Raw genomic sequence first — 13,642 nt, forward strand, 5'->3', positions numbered from 1 at the left:
TGAGTATCCCAGCTATGGCTCCCAGAGAGAGGAGAATCCACTATAATCAATGCTGAGCTCGAGAGCTGATTAAGTGCCTCCAAAGGCTGGGTTAGGGGCTGAGCCTGTAGATGGTAGGAAGCAGATGGCTCTGGCTCTGACGGTAGAGGCTGGAAACCGGGTGCACTGGCCTGTGAGGTGAAATTCTCCCTTGGCCCTGCCACAGGGATTTAGATATGCAGGAGCTGGACGAGAGAGTTAATAAGGAACTAAAACTACATTTTTTGGCTTTTTTTGAGATGGAGTCTCACTCTGTCACCCAGGCTGGAGTGCAGTGACTCAATCTTGGCTTACTGCAACCTCTGCCTCCCAAGTTCAAGCGATCCTTGTGCTTCAGCCTCTGAGTAGCTGGGATTACAGGCATGCACCACCACGCCTGGCTAATTTTTGTATTCTTATTTATTTATTTATTTATTTTTGAGATGGAGTTTCACTCTTGTTGCCCAGGCTGAAGTGCAATGGCACAATCTCGGCTCACCACAACCTCCGCCTCCTGGGTTCAAGCGATTCTCCTGCCTCAGCCTCCCGAGTAGCTGGGATTACAGGCATGCGCCACCACGCCCGGCTTATTTTGTATTTTTAGTAGAGACGGGTTTCTTCATGTTGGTCAGGCTGGTCTCAAACTCCCGACCTCAGGTGATCCCCCTGCCTTGGCCTCCCAAAGTGCTGGGATTACAGGCGTGAGCCACTGCACCCTGCCTAATTTTTATATTTGTAGTAGAGATGGGGTTTTGCCGTGTTGGCCACGCTGGTCTTGAATCCCTGACCTCAGTGATCCACCCGCCTTGGCCTCCCAAAGTGCTGGGATTACAGGCATGAGCCACCACGCCTGGCCTAAAAATACATTTACTGAGTGCCTACTGTGTGCTAGATGCTGGGGATGCAACCATGAAAACATAGCCAAGGTCCCGGGCCTCAGGGAGTTTACAGTCCAGTGGGAGATGAATTGTAAGGAGCTAACACATAGGAGCTAACACACAGATGCATGTCACCCACTGCAGTATGAGTGCTGAAAGGATAAATGTAGGTCGGGTGGGGAGGGCAGGTAGGAGAGTACAAGATGAGAGGATCTGATCTCATCAAGGGAAGTTTCCCTGAGGCAGTGAAACTTGAGCCTCCTTCAAAAGGAATAGTGGACCAAGAAGTGAAGGACCACACAGACATATCTAGCCAGGGGGAGCAGCATGTACAAAGGCCCGGGGGTGGGCTGAGGCTGGGGACAGGGTAGGGTCAGGCCACATAGCGCCAAGCAGGCCACCGCCAAGAGTTTGCTTTCAGGAGTGAAGGGAAGATGTTGGAGGGCTTCCACCTGGGAGTATCCCCTTGTTTTGGCCACCATATGGACTGGGAGGCCGGGCCTGTGAGGTTCCAGATGTCAACTGAGTAGGATAGGAAGACACCTGAGTGAGGAGTCTGAAGGGATTTGGGAGGTGACCAAGGTTTTCTCTTCCCATCTGTTGCTACTATCTTCCTGGAAGTCTTCAGTTTCACAATTTTCATGCAGTTTCTTCTTGGTTGTGCAACTCTGACAGTTTCTAACTTTGGGTTTGGCATCTCAGCCAGAGTCATTTCCTTCCTGGACCTGGGCTCTCACTGAGTGGAAAATTTGGGGCTGCTATGTGAAATGAAACAGAAGAGAATAAACCCTTCCTCTCCCGAAGGGGCAGGGCTGTGCCAGGTCCAGACGGTGCTTGTGTGCCTGCTCTCTTGGAAGGGTGCCCCGCCTCCGCCCCTTTCCAGCTGCTAGGGCACAACAGAACATGCCTACATCTAGACCCTGGCCCACTGCAGACATGCCACTGGAGGTGACACTGTTGTGGGCCAAAACCACAGGCCAGGGGTCAGAGTACCTGGGTTCTAGTAGTAGCTTGTATTTAGCACCTGATATGTGCCAGGTAAGCATCTTTTCTCACAACTCTTATTATTCCTATTTTATAGAAAAGGAAACTGAGGCTCAGAGATTAAGTAATTTCCCAAGGCCACATAGCCCGTAGAGATGAGGCCAACATGGGAATTCAGGTCTGCCTGACCTTACCCCCTTGTTGGGTAGGTTACTAGATTGCATCAAGTCTCACTTTCCCCATCTGGAAAATGGGTAAAGACATTGCCCTATCTACTTTTTTTTGTAGACTGGGAAGGTTCAAAGCATATGAGATGGTGAGGTTTTCTTTTTTCCTTCCCTTCTTTCTTCCTTCCTTCCTTCCTTCCTTCCTTCCTTCCTTCCTTCCTTCCTTCCTTCCCTCCCTCCCTCCTTCCTCCCTCCCTTCCTCCTTCCTCCCTCCCTTCCTTCCTTCCTTCCTTCCTCTGGCTAGAACCAGGCATGTCACCCAGCCTAACTGCTAAGGAGGCAGGAGTATGAGAGGGAGCAGATGGTTATTTGGTAAGTACTCTCTCAGCTACAGGTTACCTCAGTTCCAGGGTGCTTACGATAAGATTCTGCCTAACTGTGGCCTACAGGGCCCTGCACAGTTTACCTTTGCCCAGCTCTTCGACCTCACCTCTACCACTTTCCCCCTCAGTCATTCCCTTCAGCCACTAGGGTCATCCTTCACTTGGGGGATATGCCAACTGTTTGCTCCCTAAGGACCTTTGCACATGTGTTCCCTCTCCTCGGAACACTGTCCCTCCCAGCTTCCCTGCATTCTTCCATGCTGGTCCTTTTCATCTTCTGGGTGTCTGCATATGTGGCCCCTCCTCACGGCAGCTTTTCCTGGCCAGCCTATGGAAGTAGGTCCATCAGGCACCCCTCTCTCGAGTTTGTCTTCAGTATAGAGCTCCTCCTAGTTTATAATTAGATGTTTTTTATTTAACTAGCTTAATGTCAGTATTATGGCAGTTTTGATAAAGGATTCCCCATTCCCTAACATAATGAATGAATGAATGAGAGAGTCATTTCAGCAGCAGGTGGAGTACAAGTTCACTGGGGAACCAGGGATTGCACAATTAGGAAGGCAGGCTGTGCTCCCAGGTTTGCCTCATTTCAGGTCTAGCTTGAGTTGGGAGTGTGTGTGTGTGTGGTGTGTGTGTGTGTGTGTGTGTGTGTTGTGTGTGACTGTGTATGGCCTGGAGGGCCAAACCCAGGGATTAGGAGGGAAAGGAAAAGAGAGGGCACAGAAAGCTGTGTTTGTCTCTGATAGGGCCAGCTGGCACGAGGGTGCTTTAGTTACAGCTGAATCACTTTTGTTTGTTCTGGAAGGGATCTATTCTGGCCACATGAGTCAGCTTAAGGACAAATTACTGTTTAGTTTGATGGGCGTGAAGGGTCGGGGGGATTTCCCGAGTGTGCTCACCCAGGAAAGACCTTGTTGCCGGCTCTGAGTCCCCTCTGCTCCAACAGCGGCTGGATTTGCCACTATGTGAAATGTTCTCACGCAGCTAGTGTGACGGCCCAGGCGCCATCAGCCGAACACCCAGCACCCATAAACATCCTTTAATCCTTTCTCCCGAGGGAAGTGGGGCATAAACAAGCACATAATAAATAAATCTGCATTCTAGGCTTTGCTTTCTTCAGATATAAGACAATTACCTTATACTTGATAGCAATTATCCCCCAGAGCTGTTATCTGAATTAAATAGGCCACGGATATGGGAAAGAACTTAGGGAAAAAAGCCTGACCTAGAGTTAGAGATGGTCATTATAATAACAGTAGTAGGAGGCCAAGGCGGATGGATCACCGGAGTAGTAGGAGGCCAAGGCGGATGGTCAGGAGTTCGAGACCAGCCTGGCCAATATGACAAAACCCCATCTCTACTAAAAATACAAAAATTAGCTGGGCGTGATGGTATGTGTCTGTAATCCCAGTTACTCGGGAGGGTGAGGTAGGACAGTCGCTTGAACCCAGGAGGCAGAAGTTGCAGTGAGCAGAGATCATGCCATTGTACTCCAGCCTGGGCAGCAGAGCGAGACTGTAGCAAATGATGGTAGCTTAAATATGCTGGGTGTTAATTTTTTTATCCTCATGGCAAGTCTTGGGGACGGGGGTCCACTTCCACATCTCATTTGTCGGATGAGGAAGCCAAGGCTTAGGAGGGTCCCCCTGCTGGTGAGCCCGACTACAGGACACGCTGCAGACTGCTGGGAGTTCATTTGCGTTCCATGGCATCAGTGATTCATGCTCATTAGGGAGAGCACAGGCATTCCGAAAACAAATCAGAGAGAAAAACAAATCATGCCTGGCAGCCAGCTCTGGTGAACCATGACAGGGGCACAGAGAAGCGCTTCTGCCCCTGCCCCATCTCCTCCTTGTATCTGGGACTCAGCCCTCATCACTGTGGGTTCTCAGCCTCATCAAGGCAGCTGTCAAAGATATCCAGATTCCAGGCTGAGTGCAGTGGCTCACACCTGTAATCCCAGAACTTTGGGAGGCCAAGGCAGGTAGATTGCTTGAGCCCAGGAGTTTGAGACCAGTTTGGGCAATATGGCAAACCCTGTCTCTACCAAAAAAACCAAAACCAAAAACAAAATTAGCCAGGCGTGGTGTTGTGCTCCTGTAGTCTCAGCTACTTGGGAGGCTGAGGTGGGAGGATTGCTTGAACCTGGGAGGTAGAGTCTGTAGTGAGCTATGGTTGCACCAGTGCACTCTAGCCTGGGCCACAGAGCAAGACTCTGCCTCAAAAACAAAAACAAAAAAATCCAGACTCTGAGAACCACCATGTCAACCCCCTGGTTCCTGTGACCACCTAAGCTGTAGATTAGCTGTTCCTTCCGTCACTTGCATCCCCTTCCCATCCTTGGGGATCCCAGCAGGGAGAACCCTGGGCTGCCCGCCTCCAGTGTGTGACAGGCTGGCTGCCAATGGTGTGGGCGCAGGCCTCCACCTCCCCTGCTGCTGGGTTCCTGTGTTACTTTGCCCTCACGGCCACTGTGCCTCTCGGGACTGTGCACCAAATCGCTGCCCACCTAGAATCGGTTTCCATTAGAATGTTTAAAATGTTAAAAATAGCCTTCCACCCTAAATGCTTCCTTCGGAGGCCTGAGTTGGGAATCAGAGGTTCTTTTCTATCTGCACCTTTCTGGCAGAACTGAAGGAGGGTGGCTGTTTGCACAGCGTTTCGGGCCCCTGCCCTGGGCCAGCCACTTCACATTTGTCATCATGGAGCCCTGGGACGGCCCTGGGAGGTGTGGGGTTATTATTCTGACTCCACAGGACAGGCGCATGAAGCTCAGAGGGTTAGGAGGTCTGTGCCTGGGCGTGAAGCTGGAACTGTAGAGGCTGGGTCTGGTTCAAACCAGAGCCAACGCTTCCCTACTCTTACTCTCGTGATCCCAGTTCTTCTCTTTGATCACAGTCTGTATTTTTGGATCTCACAATCCTGCAGAATCAACTTTATGTGTGGAATTCTCTTGAGAATTTAATCCTGGGAGGAAAGAGTGCTGTCTTGGAAGCCTGAGGCTGCCCCTGTCTATCTGTGATAAGAAGTCCATGAGCAGCTCACTCCTGAGCCTTTGCCTTGGCAGACAGGAAGCTCAGCGCGAGAGTTAAAGTTCGTCACAGCCCTTTCTTGTGGGCATTTGGCCTCCTTTGCCTCATCCTGCCTTTGGTGTTCTATTTTTATTTCACTAGCTCTCTGGTGTGCCAGCCTGAACAAGTGGGCGTTGCGTCTGTCTAGCGAGCAGGGAGCAGGTTTGGAGGGATGAGGACAGAGGCCATTTTCTCCACTTTCAGGTTTGGACAGTGAACAGGCATACATGGACCTGCCCGCCCACCCAGCTCAGACCACACCGGTAGCTCCAGGGTGGAGATGAGGGCGGTTCATGTTTATACGCATCATTTATTGCTTGCATTTTAAAGACACCTAAAAACTCAAAGCTCGCGAAGATGGGGGTTTCACAGGAAACCAAAACTTCTTGTTGGGGCTGACGTGGGGCTCTGTAAACTTACATCCGTGGCTTACATCCGTGGCTGGGTGTGGCCTGGTGCCTCTTGTGTGGGAGGGTGGATGTCAGCTTCAAGTGTGCTGATAGGTCTGGCCACAGGTAGCCCTGCCGACACTGCCCCTCTCCATCTGTTTCTCACCCCTGCTCACTTCCGAGTGCCCTGTGGTGCCAGGTGGGGCCACCGCATGTCACTGCAGAAAGAACAAGAAAAAGAAAGAGAAAAGCTGGACTCTATTTAGGATGAAAACATAATGACATTTTTTATCTTCCCCATGGGTGGAGCCCACAGTGGTCGGCCACAAATGGGTTGGTGGCCTTGATGTTCCTGCCAAGTGTGTTTTGACAGAGAGGCAAAGATTTGTGCTGAACAAAACATTATCCTGAATAGGACATTGGGCTGGGAGCAGTGGCTCACGCCTGTAATCCCAGCACTTTGGGGGGACAAGGTGGGAGCATCACTGGGGCCTAGGAGTTTGAGACCAGGCTGGGCAACATAGTGAGATGCTGTCTCTACAAAAAATTAAAAATTAGCTGGGCGTGATGTTGCCTGTAATCCCAGCTGCATGGGAGGCTAAGTGAGGAGGATAGCTTGAGCTCAGGAGTTTGAGGCTGCAGTGAGCTGTGATCACACCACTGCACTCCAGCCTGGGTGACAGAGCAAGATCCTGTCTCAAAAAAAAAAAAAAAAAAAGGAACAGGACACTGAAGTTAAGTAAGGCTGTGAGTATCGCCCTCATCCCCATTTTACTGATGAGAACAATGAGGCTCAGCCAGGCAGGCCTCAGACAAGGAGAAGGTGCCTCATTTGCTGGGGTCATGGGCGGTGCTGGGTGTAGGTGACACCTTTAGGGCGGATTTTATACTGTTGCGGGCCTGGCCTCTGCAGGAGGTCACTGTTGGGAAGTGATTTCAGTGAGCCTAGCCGGCCCTGAGCCAGGGGAGCCACTGCTGCCCTTTTGACACAGATGTCACAAGGATGACAAGCCTTTCCAGGAACACAGGACCCACCTGAGGCGGTTTGAGGGGGGAGGGTGGAGGGACAGAGGCAGTGTTTCCCTGCCAGAGAGGGGAGGCTGGGAAAGATGAGGACTGGGAGTGGCGGGGGGTGGCCTTCTAGGGGACACAGGCAGAGCTTTCATTTCTGTGCACCCTGGGAGCGACAGCTGTGTTCCAGACCCGTGCTTTAATCAGCACTCTCGCCGGCATTGTTCATTGTCATTCTGTACAAGGGACTGGTTTTTGTTGTTGTCTGAGACAGAGTTTCGCTCTGTTGCCTAGGCTGGAGTGCAGTGGCGCAATCTTAGCACACTGCAGCCTCTGCCTCCCGGGTTCAAGTGATTCTCCTGCTTCAACCTCCTGAGTAGCTGGGACTACAGGTGTGCACCACCACGCCTGGCTAATTTTTGTATTTTTAGTAGAGACGGGGTTTTGCCATGTTGGCACACAGGTGATCTGCCCGCCTTGGCCTCCCAAAATGCTGGGATTATAGGTGTGAGCCACCGTGCCTGGCCTAGGCACTGTTTGTTCTCCTCCTGGGCCTGTGGGATGCCATGAGGCAGACGGTGATCCTGTGATTCCTGCCAGCAAGGCCCTTGTTGGAGAGAAACTGGCTTCTAGACTCTGAGTTTCAGCCACAAAGGTCTTGCCCTGATGGCAGTCGGGATGGGGGGGCGTGGCCCATTGAACCACCAAAGTGCCTGTGGAGCCCAGGTCGGGAGAGAAGTGCGTGCCCTTCCATCCGTGGTTCTGGGAGGAGACCCTGCCTTCCTGCCTCAGTGCTGCTTGCCTTCCTGTCTCCCTCGGGCAGGTCTTGTTCCCCACTGAGCCTCAGCTTCCTGACTTGAGATCTCCATGGTTGTGGGGAGGGGTGCTTGAAGTGAATGTATCAGTACACGACGTGGATATTCGTTGGTGAAAAACAGAAGTGGGGCAGATCTGAATCTCATGAAGGGCTGATTTGTCGTCTGCTCACTGGAGCCAGAGAGGTCTCCAGGGCAAACGCTACTCACACTAGCTTGGAAGATTCAGTTCTAGTCATTATTTTAGCTAGCTTGCAAACTGATTTTTTTTTTTTTTTTTTTTTTTTGAGACGGAGTCTCGCTCTGTCGCCCAGGCTGGAGTGCAGTGGCCGGACCTCAGCTCACTGCAAGCTCCGCCTCCCAGGTTCACGCCATTCTCCTGCCTCAGCCTCCCGAGCAGCTGGGACTACAGGCGCCCACCACCACGCCCGGCTAGTTTTTTGTATTTTTCAGTAGAGACGGGGTTTCACCGTGTTAGCCAGGATGGTCTCCATCTCCTGACCTCGTGATCCGCCCGTCTCGGCCTCCCAAAGTGCTAGGATTACAGGCTTGAGCCACCGCGCCCGGCCAACAAACTGATTTTTTAAAAAGAAGTATACTTTACTGTGTAAATAATGCATAATCATTTTGTTGCAAAATTCTATGATACGAATAAATCACAAGGAAAAAACTCCACAATATAAAATCAGGCCAGGCGTGGTGGCTCACGTCTGTAATTCCAGCACTTTGGGAGGCTGAGGCAGGTGGATCACTTGAGGTCAGGAGTTCAAGACCAGCCTGGCCAACACGGTGAAACCCTATCTCTACTAAAACTACAGAAAAAAAAAAATTATCTGGATGTGGTGATGGGCGCCTGTAATTCCAGCTACTCAGGTGGCTGAGGCAGGAGAATCGCTTGAACCCAGGAGGCAGAGGTTGCAGTGAGCCAAGATTCCGCCACTGTACTCCAGCCTGGCGACAGAGTCAGACTCTGTCTCAAAAAAAAAAAAAAAAAAACATGAAAAGACTCCCATCCTACTCTTCTTATTATCAGTATGTGGACTATTCACGAGACAACCAATATTTTAAGACTAGAAATACCACAGTAATAAAGGTCCCATATTTTGAGCTAAGCAGTGTCTCCATTAGTCTTCATAAAAATTGTCTAAAGGAGGGCCGGGCGCGGTGGCTCACGCCTGTAATCCCAGCACTTTGGGAGGCCGAGGTGGGCGGATCATGAGGTCAGGAGGTCAAGACCATCCTGGCTAACACGGTGAAACCCCGTCTCTACTAAAAATACAAAAAATTAGCCGGGTGTGGTGGTGGGCGCCTGTAGTCTCAGCTACTCGGAAGGCTGAGGCAGGAGAACGGTGTGAACCCGGGAGGCGGAGCTTGCAGTGAGCCTGGGACTGGTTTCACTGTTGTTGGCTGTTTCACTTGACACAAGTCGTTTCACTTATTTGAGCCTCAATATGCTCAAAAATAAAATGCAGATAAACCTATAAACTACCAGAGATTGTTGTGAAAATTAAATCTGCATGGTGCCATACCAGTGTGGTGCTATGCAAATTTAGGTCTTATTGTTTTAGTTCAAAAGCATGGATTTGACAAGCAAGGTCCAAGGGTAACAACTGGTTTGTTTAGAGAGGCACAGTTCACCAGTTCAAAGAAATGTTGCGGGAGATGTTTTGTCCCAGCCCTACCTGGGACATCTGTTGTGACATCCCTGTGTCACGCTTTATGTCATGCTCTGTGTGACGTCAAGCGAGTCAGCAGCCTTCCCTGGGACTTCAGTGCCCCAGTTTTTGTCATTCTCAAACATGAGTCTATCCCAAACCACCAGAGAATGAGGGCCTTGAATGCAGGGCTATAGAATCGGGTTTTATCTGGGAGGCAGTGGGGAGACAGAAAGATTCAGGCTAAGGAGTGTGGACATTATCTAGGCAATGGGGAGCCCCATAAAGTCTTCAAGCAGGGAAGTGACGAGGCCACATGTGTACTTTGGTAAGAGGCAGCCTGGCAAGGGTGTGGAGGCTGACTGAGCTGGCGGCAGGGCCCAGCCGGAAGGGATAAGATCAGGGCCCAGTGGAGGAGGGGAGAGGAAGCTGTTCCACAGAGCAGCTCTGAGAAGCAGGCTGGAAGCTGAGGTTGACACACCCTCGAAGCACCTTTGGGGTTTCCCAAGTTGATGTAAAGAGGAAAGGATTACCCTCGAGAAGGCAGGGGAGTTCTTCGGCTAGTCCTGCCTGCCTTTGGCATGTGATCTTAGCAAGTCATTTAACCTGCTCAGGCCTCAGTTTCCTCATCTCTGAACAGGGATGAAAGGCAGAGATGTTGTGAGGATTCACGCCCGGTGCAGCCTGTATTCAGTGGCCATAACTGCTGTCTTTTAGGATTCCTATCCATCAAGTGGGAAGGATGCGTGTGTTTCCACCGCCTGGAAGGGAGGTTGTAGGACAGCCAGAACTTTGATCCATAGGAGCTGGAGTGGGAACTTAGAGGGATGATGTCTTTGACACACTCACATGTTCAGGGAAATGTGCAGTCTATAGTGCCCATCCCCATCTCTACTCTCCCTTCCCTCACGACACCCCAGTGGGAGGCAAATGGACGCCATTATCACCTCCGTTTTACATGTGAGGGAAGGGAGACCAAGAGGAGGAAGGTGACTTGTTGGAGGTCACACAGCTGGTTGGGTGGAAGCAGGTGTGTGTGACTCAGCACATCAGAGCTCCACCCTCGCCAGAACTGCCATGTTCAGCCACTGCTTTTTTTTTTTTTTTTTTTTTTTTGAGACGGAGCCTTACTCTGTCGCCCAGGGTGGAGTGCGGTGGTGCAATCTCAGCTCACAGCAATCTCCGCCTCCCTGGTTCAAGCGATTCTCCTGCCTCAGCCTCCCAAATAGCCGAGACTACAGGCGTGTGCCACCATGCCCGACTGATTTTTGTATTTTTAGTAGAGACGGGGTTTCACCATGTTGGCCACGCTGGTCTCGAACTCCTGACTTCAGGCAGTCCCACCCACCTCGGCCTCCCAAAGTGCTGGGATTACAGGTGTAAGCCACCGTGCGTGGCCCACAGCATTTTACAGATGGGGAGGCCGAGGCCAGAAAGGGAAAGCCCCTCCTGCCCTGCAATACCATGCATTTGTGGCAGAGCCAGAATTAGAACCCAGGCCTCTGACTTCTAGACCCAGTCTCTCAATGGCTACCCCACTTCATGGAATAGTAATAACTTTCTTTCCACCTTGTTTTCAGGGAAACCAGTTCCTGAAATCAGGTGTCCCATTCCAGCCTTCCCTGACTGTGTGAAGCCAGAAAGGCCTTTGGCAGCTTCTGTAAGAAAGACTGAGGATGAACAGGAAGAGGGGCAGCCTGTGAAGATGGCCACCTTTCCAGGCCCAGGTATTTTACATTTAACTTTTTTACTTGAAGCACATTTATTTAAGGAAATGAAGATATATCTATAAGGACATTCAGCTTAGCATACAAGAGCAAAACATGGAGGCTGGGCATGGTGGCTCATGCCTATAATCCCAGCTCTTTGTGAGGCTGAGGAGGGAAGATGGCTTGAGCCTGGGAGTTTGAAACTAGCCTAGGCAACCTGGTGAGACCTTGTCTCTACAAAAAATTTAAAAAAAAAATCCAGGCATGGTGGCATGTACCTGGTAGTCCCAGCTATTCAGGAGGCTGAGGTAGGGGGACTGCTTGAGCCCAGGAGTGCAAGGCTATGGTGAGCTATCATCACACCACTGCACTCCAGCCTGGGTGACAGGGCGAGACTGTTCCTAAAGAAAGCAAAAATCTGGCAACAACAATGGAGGATGGTAAAATTAATGTCAGACAGTCAAAATAAAGTACTGTCAACAATGACGTAGACATGGCCGGGCGCGGTGGCTCACGCCTGTAATCCCAGCACTTTGGGAGGCCAAGGCGATTGGATCACGAGGTCAGGAGATCGAGACCATCCTGGCTAACACAGTGAAACCCCATCTCTACTAAAAATACAAAAAACTAGCCGGGCGCGGTGGCGGGCGCCTGTAGTCCCAGCCACTCGGGAGGCTGAGGGAGGAGAATGGCGTGAACCCGGGAGGTGGAGCTTGCAGTGAGCCGAGATTGCGCCACTGCACTCCAGCCTGGGCGACAGAGCGAGACTCCGTCTCAAAAAAAAAAAAAAAAAACACAAAACAGTGATGTAGACATGCATATGTACATGGAAGCATACTCACAATATAGGGAGGCAGAAAAGTGGAAAAAAATCAGGTAACAAAACGTATAAAACATCCATTACCATTTTTGTGAGCAGAAATAAATAACTCAGTAATTGGAGGCTTTCTAGTGCCAGACACTATTCCAAGTACTGTACTTCAAAGATATTGACTCATTTAATCTTCAACTAACTATGAATTAGGTATTGTGATTATGCCCATGTTATGGATGAGAAAACGAAAGCACAGGGAGGTTAATCAGCCTGGCTGAGGTCATGTACCGCCAGGTACCTGTGTTTCACCCGTGGTCTCCCGAGTCCCCAGCACAGGTTGGCCCTGCGTGCAAGCTCTGGGCCGGATGTCTGACCATTTCTCTGTCCAATCTCCATAGGCCCCAGCCCTCGCAGCCATGCAGTAGGGAATTGAGGGGTGCTTCCTGCCCACCACTTTCCTCCCCTCCATCAGTAACAGGTCTGCTGAAGCCCAGAGAGGGAGAGCAGTTTGCTTAAGGTCACACAAATAGGAAGTAATGTCTGAGCTGTGTGATTTGAACACTCACGTCCCTAACCATCACAGTCACTGCTATCCCAAAGCCTTTCAGACCACTTCAGATTTGTCTCTGTCACCTGTGCCCAGGTAAGGGCTCAGGAAAAGTTTCCAAATGACAGAATGGCTCAGCCAGCAGATGACTTCCCTAGGGGAGCTGCTGCTCCAATTTCCATTCTCACTGCCTCGCCTCTGGAGTCTTGCCTCACTTCCTGTCTCCTGCGGCCTCCTGAGTGGTGAGCCAGAGACCCTAAATCCACGTAATCTCAGTTCACTGGTGCCGTTCCTGAAGCCAGGGCAGCATCAGCTGAAAGGAACCTGTTTTGTGGGCTTTTGTATTAGACAGACTCATATTTGAATCCCAGTGCCGCTGTTTTGTAGAAGAATTACTTAGCCTTTGTACCTCAGTTTACTCATCTGTAAAATGGGGAGAATAATAGACCCTACTGCATCATGTTGTGGTAAGAAATCCTGCACCTGAGTGTTGCACCATGGAGGTGCTCATTAAATGTTATCTGATATTATGAACATTCCAGACACTCTAGATAGGTTGAATCTAGAAAGTTAATTCTAGGCCAAGGAGTCTGGATTATTTCCTGTAGCTAAATATATATATATTTAAGTGCAGATCTTTGATCAGCAATGAAAGATAAGGGGAAATGGTCCTGACTAAAGAGCAAATAACAAAATAGGGAAATTGTAGGGGCGTGCTGGTCAGGATGGAGGAGGTAATAGGCATAGCAGTTCCTTCTGATATTCCTTATCTAGGTTACTGTAAAGATAAACGTCAAGGCCAGCAGGGTGCGGTGGCTTACGCCTGTAATCCCAGCACTTTGGGAGGCCGAGGCGGGTGGATCACAAGGTCAGGAGATCAAGACCATCCTGGCTAACACAGTGAAACCCCATCTCTATTAAAAATACAAAAAATTAGCCGGATATGGTGGCACGCACCTGTAGTCCCAGCTACTTGGGAGGCTGAGGCAGGAGGATCACTCAAACCCAGGAGGCGGAGGTTGCAGTGAGCTGAGATCATGCCATTGCACTCCAGCCTGTGCAACACAGTGAGACTCTGTCTCAAAATAAAAGTAAAATAAATATCACATGTCTCTGTCAGCCTTTGCTGTTTACTTTCTTTCCTTTTTTTTTTTTTGAAATAGGCCTTGCTTTGTTGCCCAGGCTAGATCACAGTGGCACA

General features: G+C 50.4%; 1 protein-coding gene across 2 annotated transcripts in view; it reads left to right on the forward strand.

Annotated features, from left to right (window-relative positions):
• The window catches only part of IRAK2 (interleukin 1 receptor associated kinase 2), a 79,657-nt gene that overhangs the window by 22,953 nt on the left and 43,062 nt on the right, over positions 1-13,642 (forward strand). Inside the window, exon 3 of one of the 2 annotated variants that reach the window (XM_033210651.1) lies at positions 10,952-11,098. The exons of the other annotated variant lie outside the window; for it this stretch is intronic. Within the exon in view, the coding sequence (XP_033066542.1) occupies positions 10,952-11,098 (147 nt within the window). The remainder of the gene's footprint in view (positions 1-10,951; positions 11,099-13,642) is intronic. 2 annotated transcript variants of the gene reach the window in all.

The sequence above is a fragment of the Trachypithecus francoisi genome, unplaced genomic scaffold (assembly GCF_009764315.1).
Source record: "Trachypithecus francoisi isolate TF-2019V2 unplaced genomic scaffold, Tfra_2.0 Lachesis_group0, whole genome shotgun sequence".
In the NCBI taxonomy this organism is placed as follows: domain Eukaryota; kingdom Metazoa; phylum Chordata; class Mammalia; order Primates; family Cercopithecidae; genus Trachypithecus; species Trachypithecus francoisi.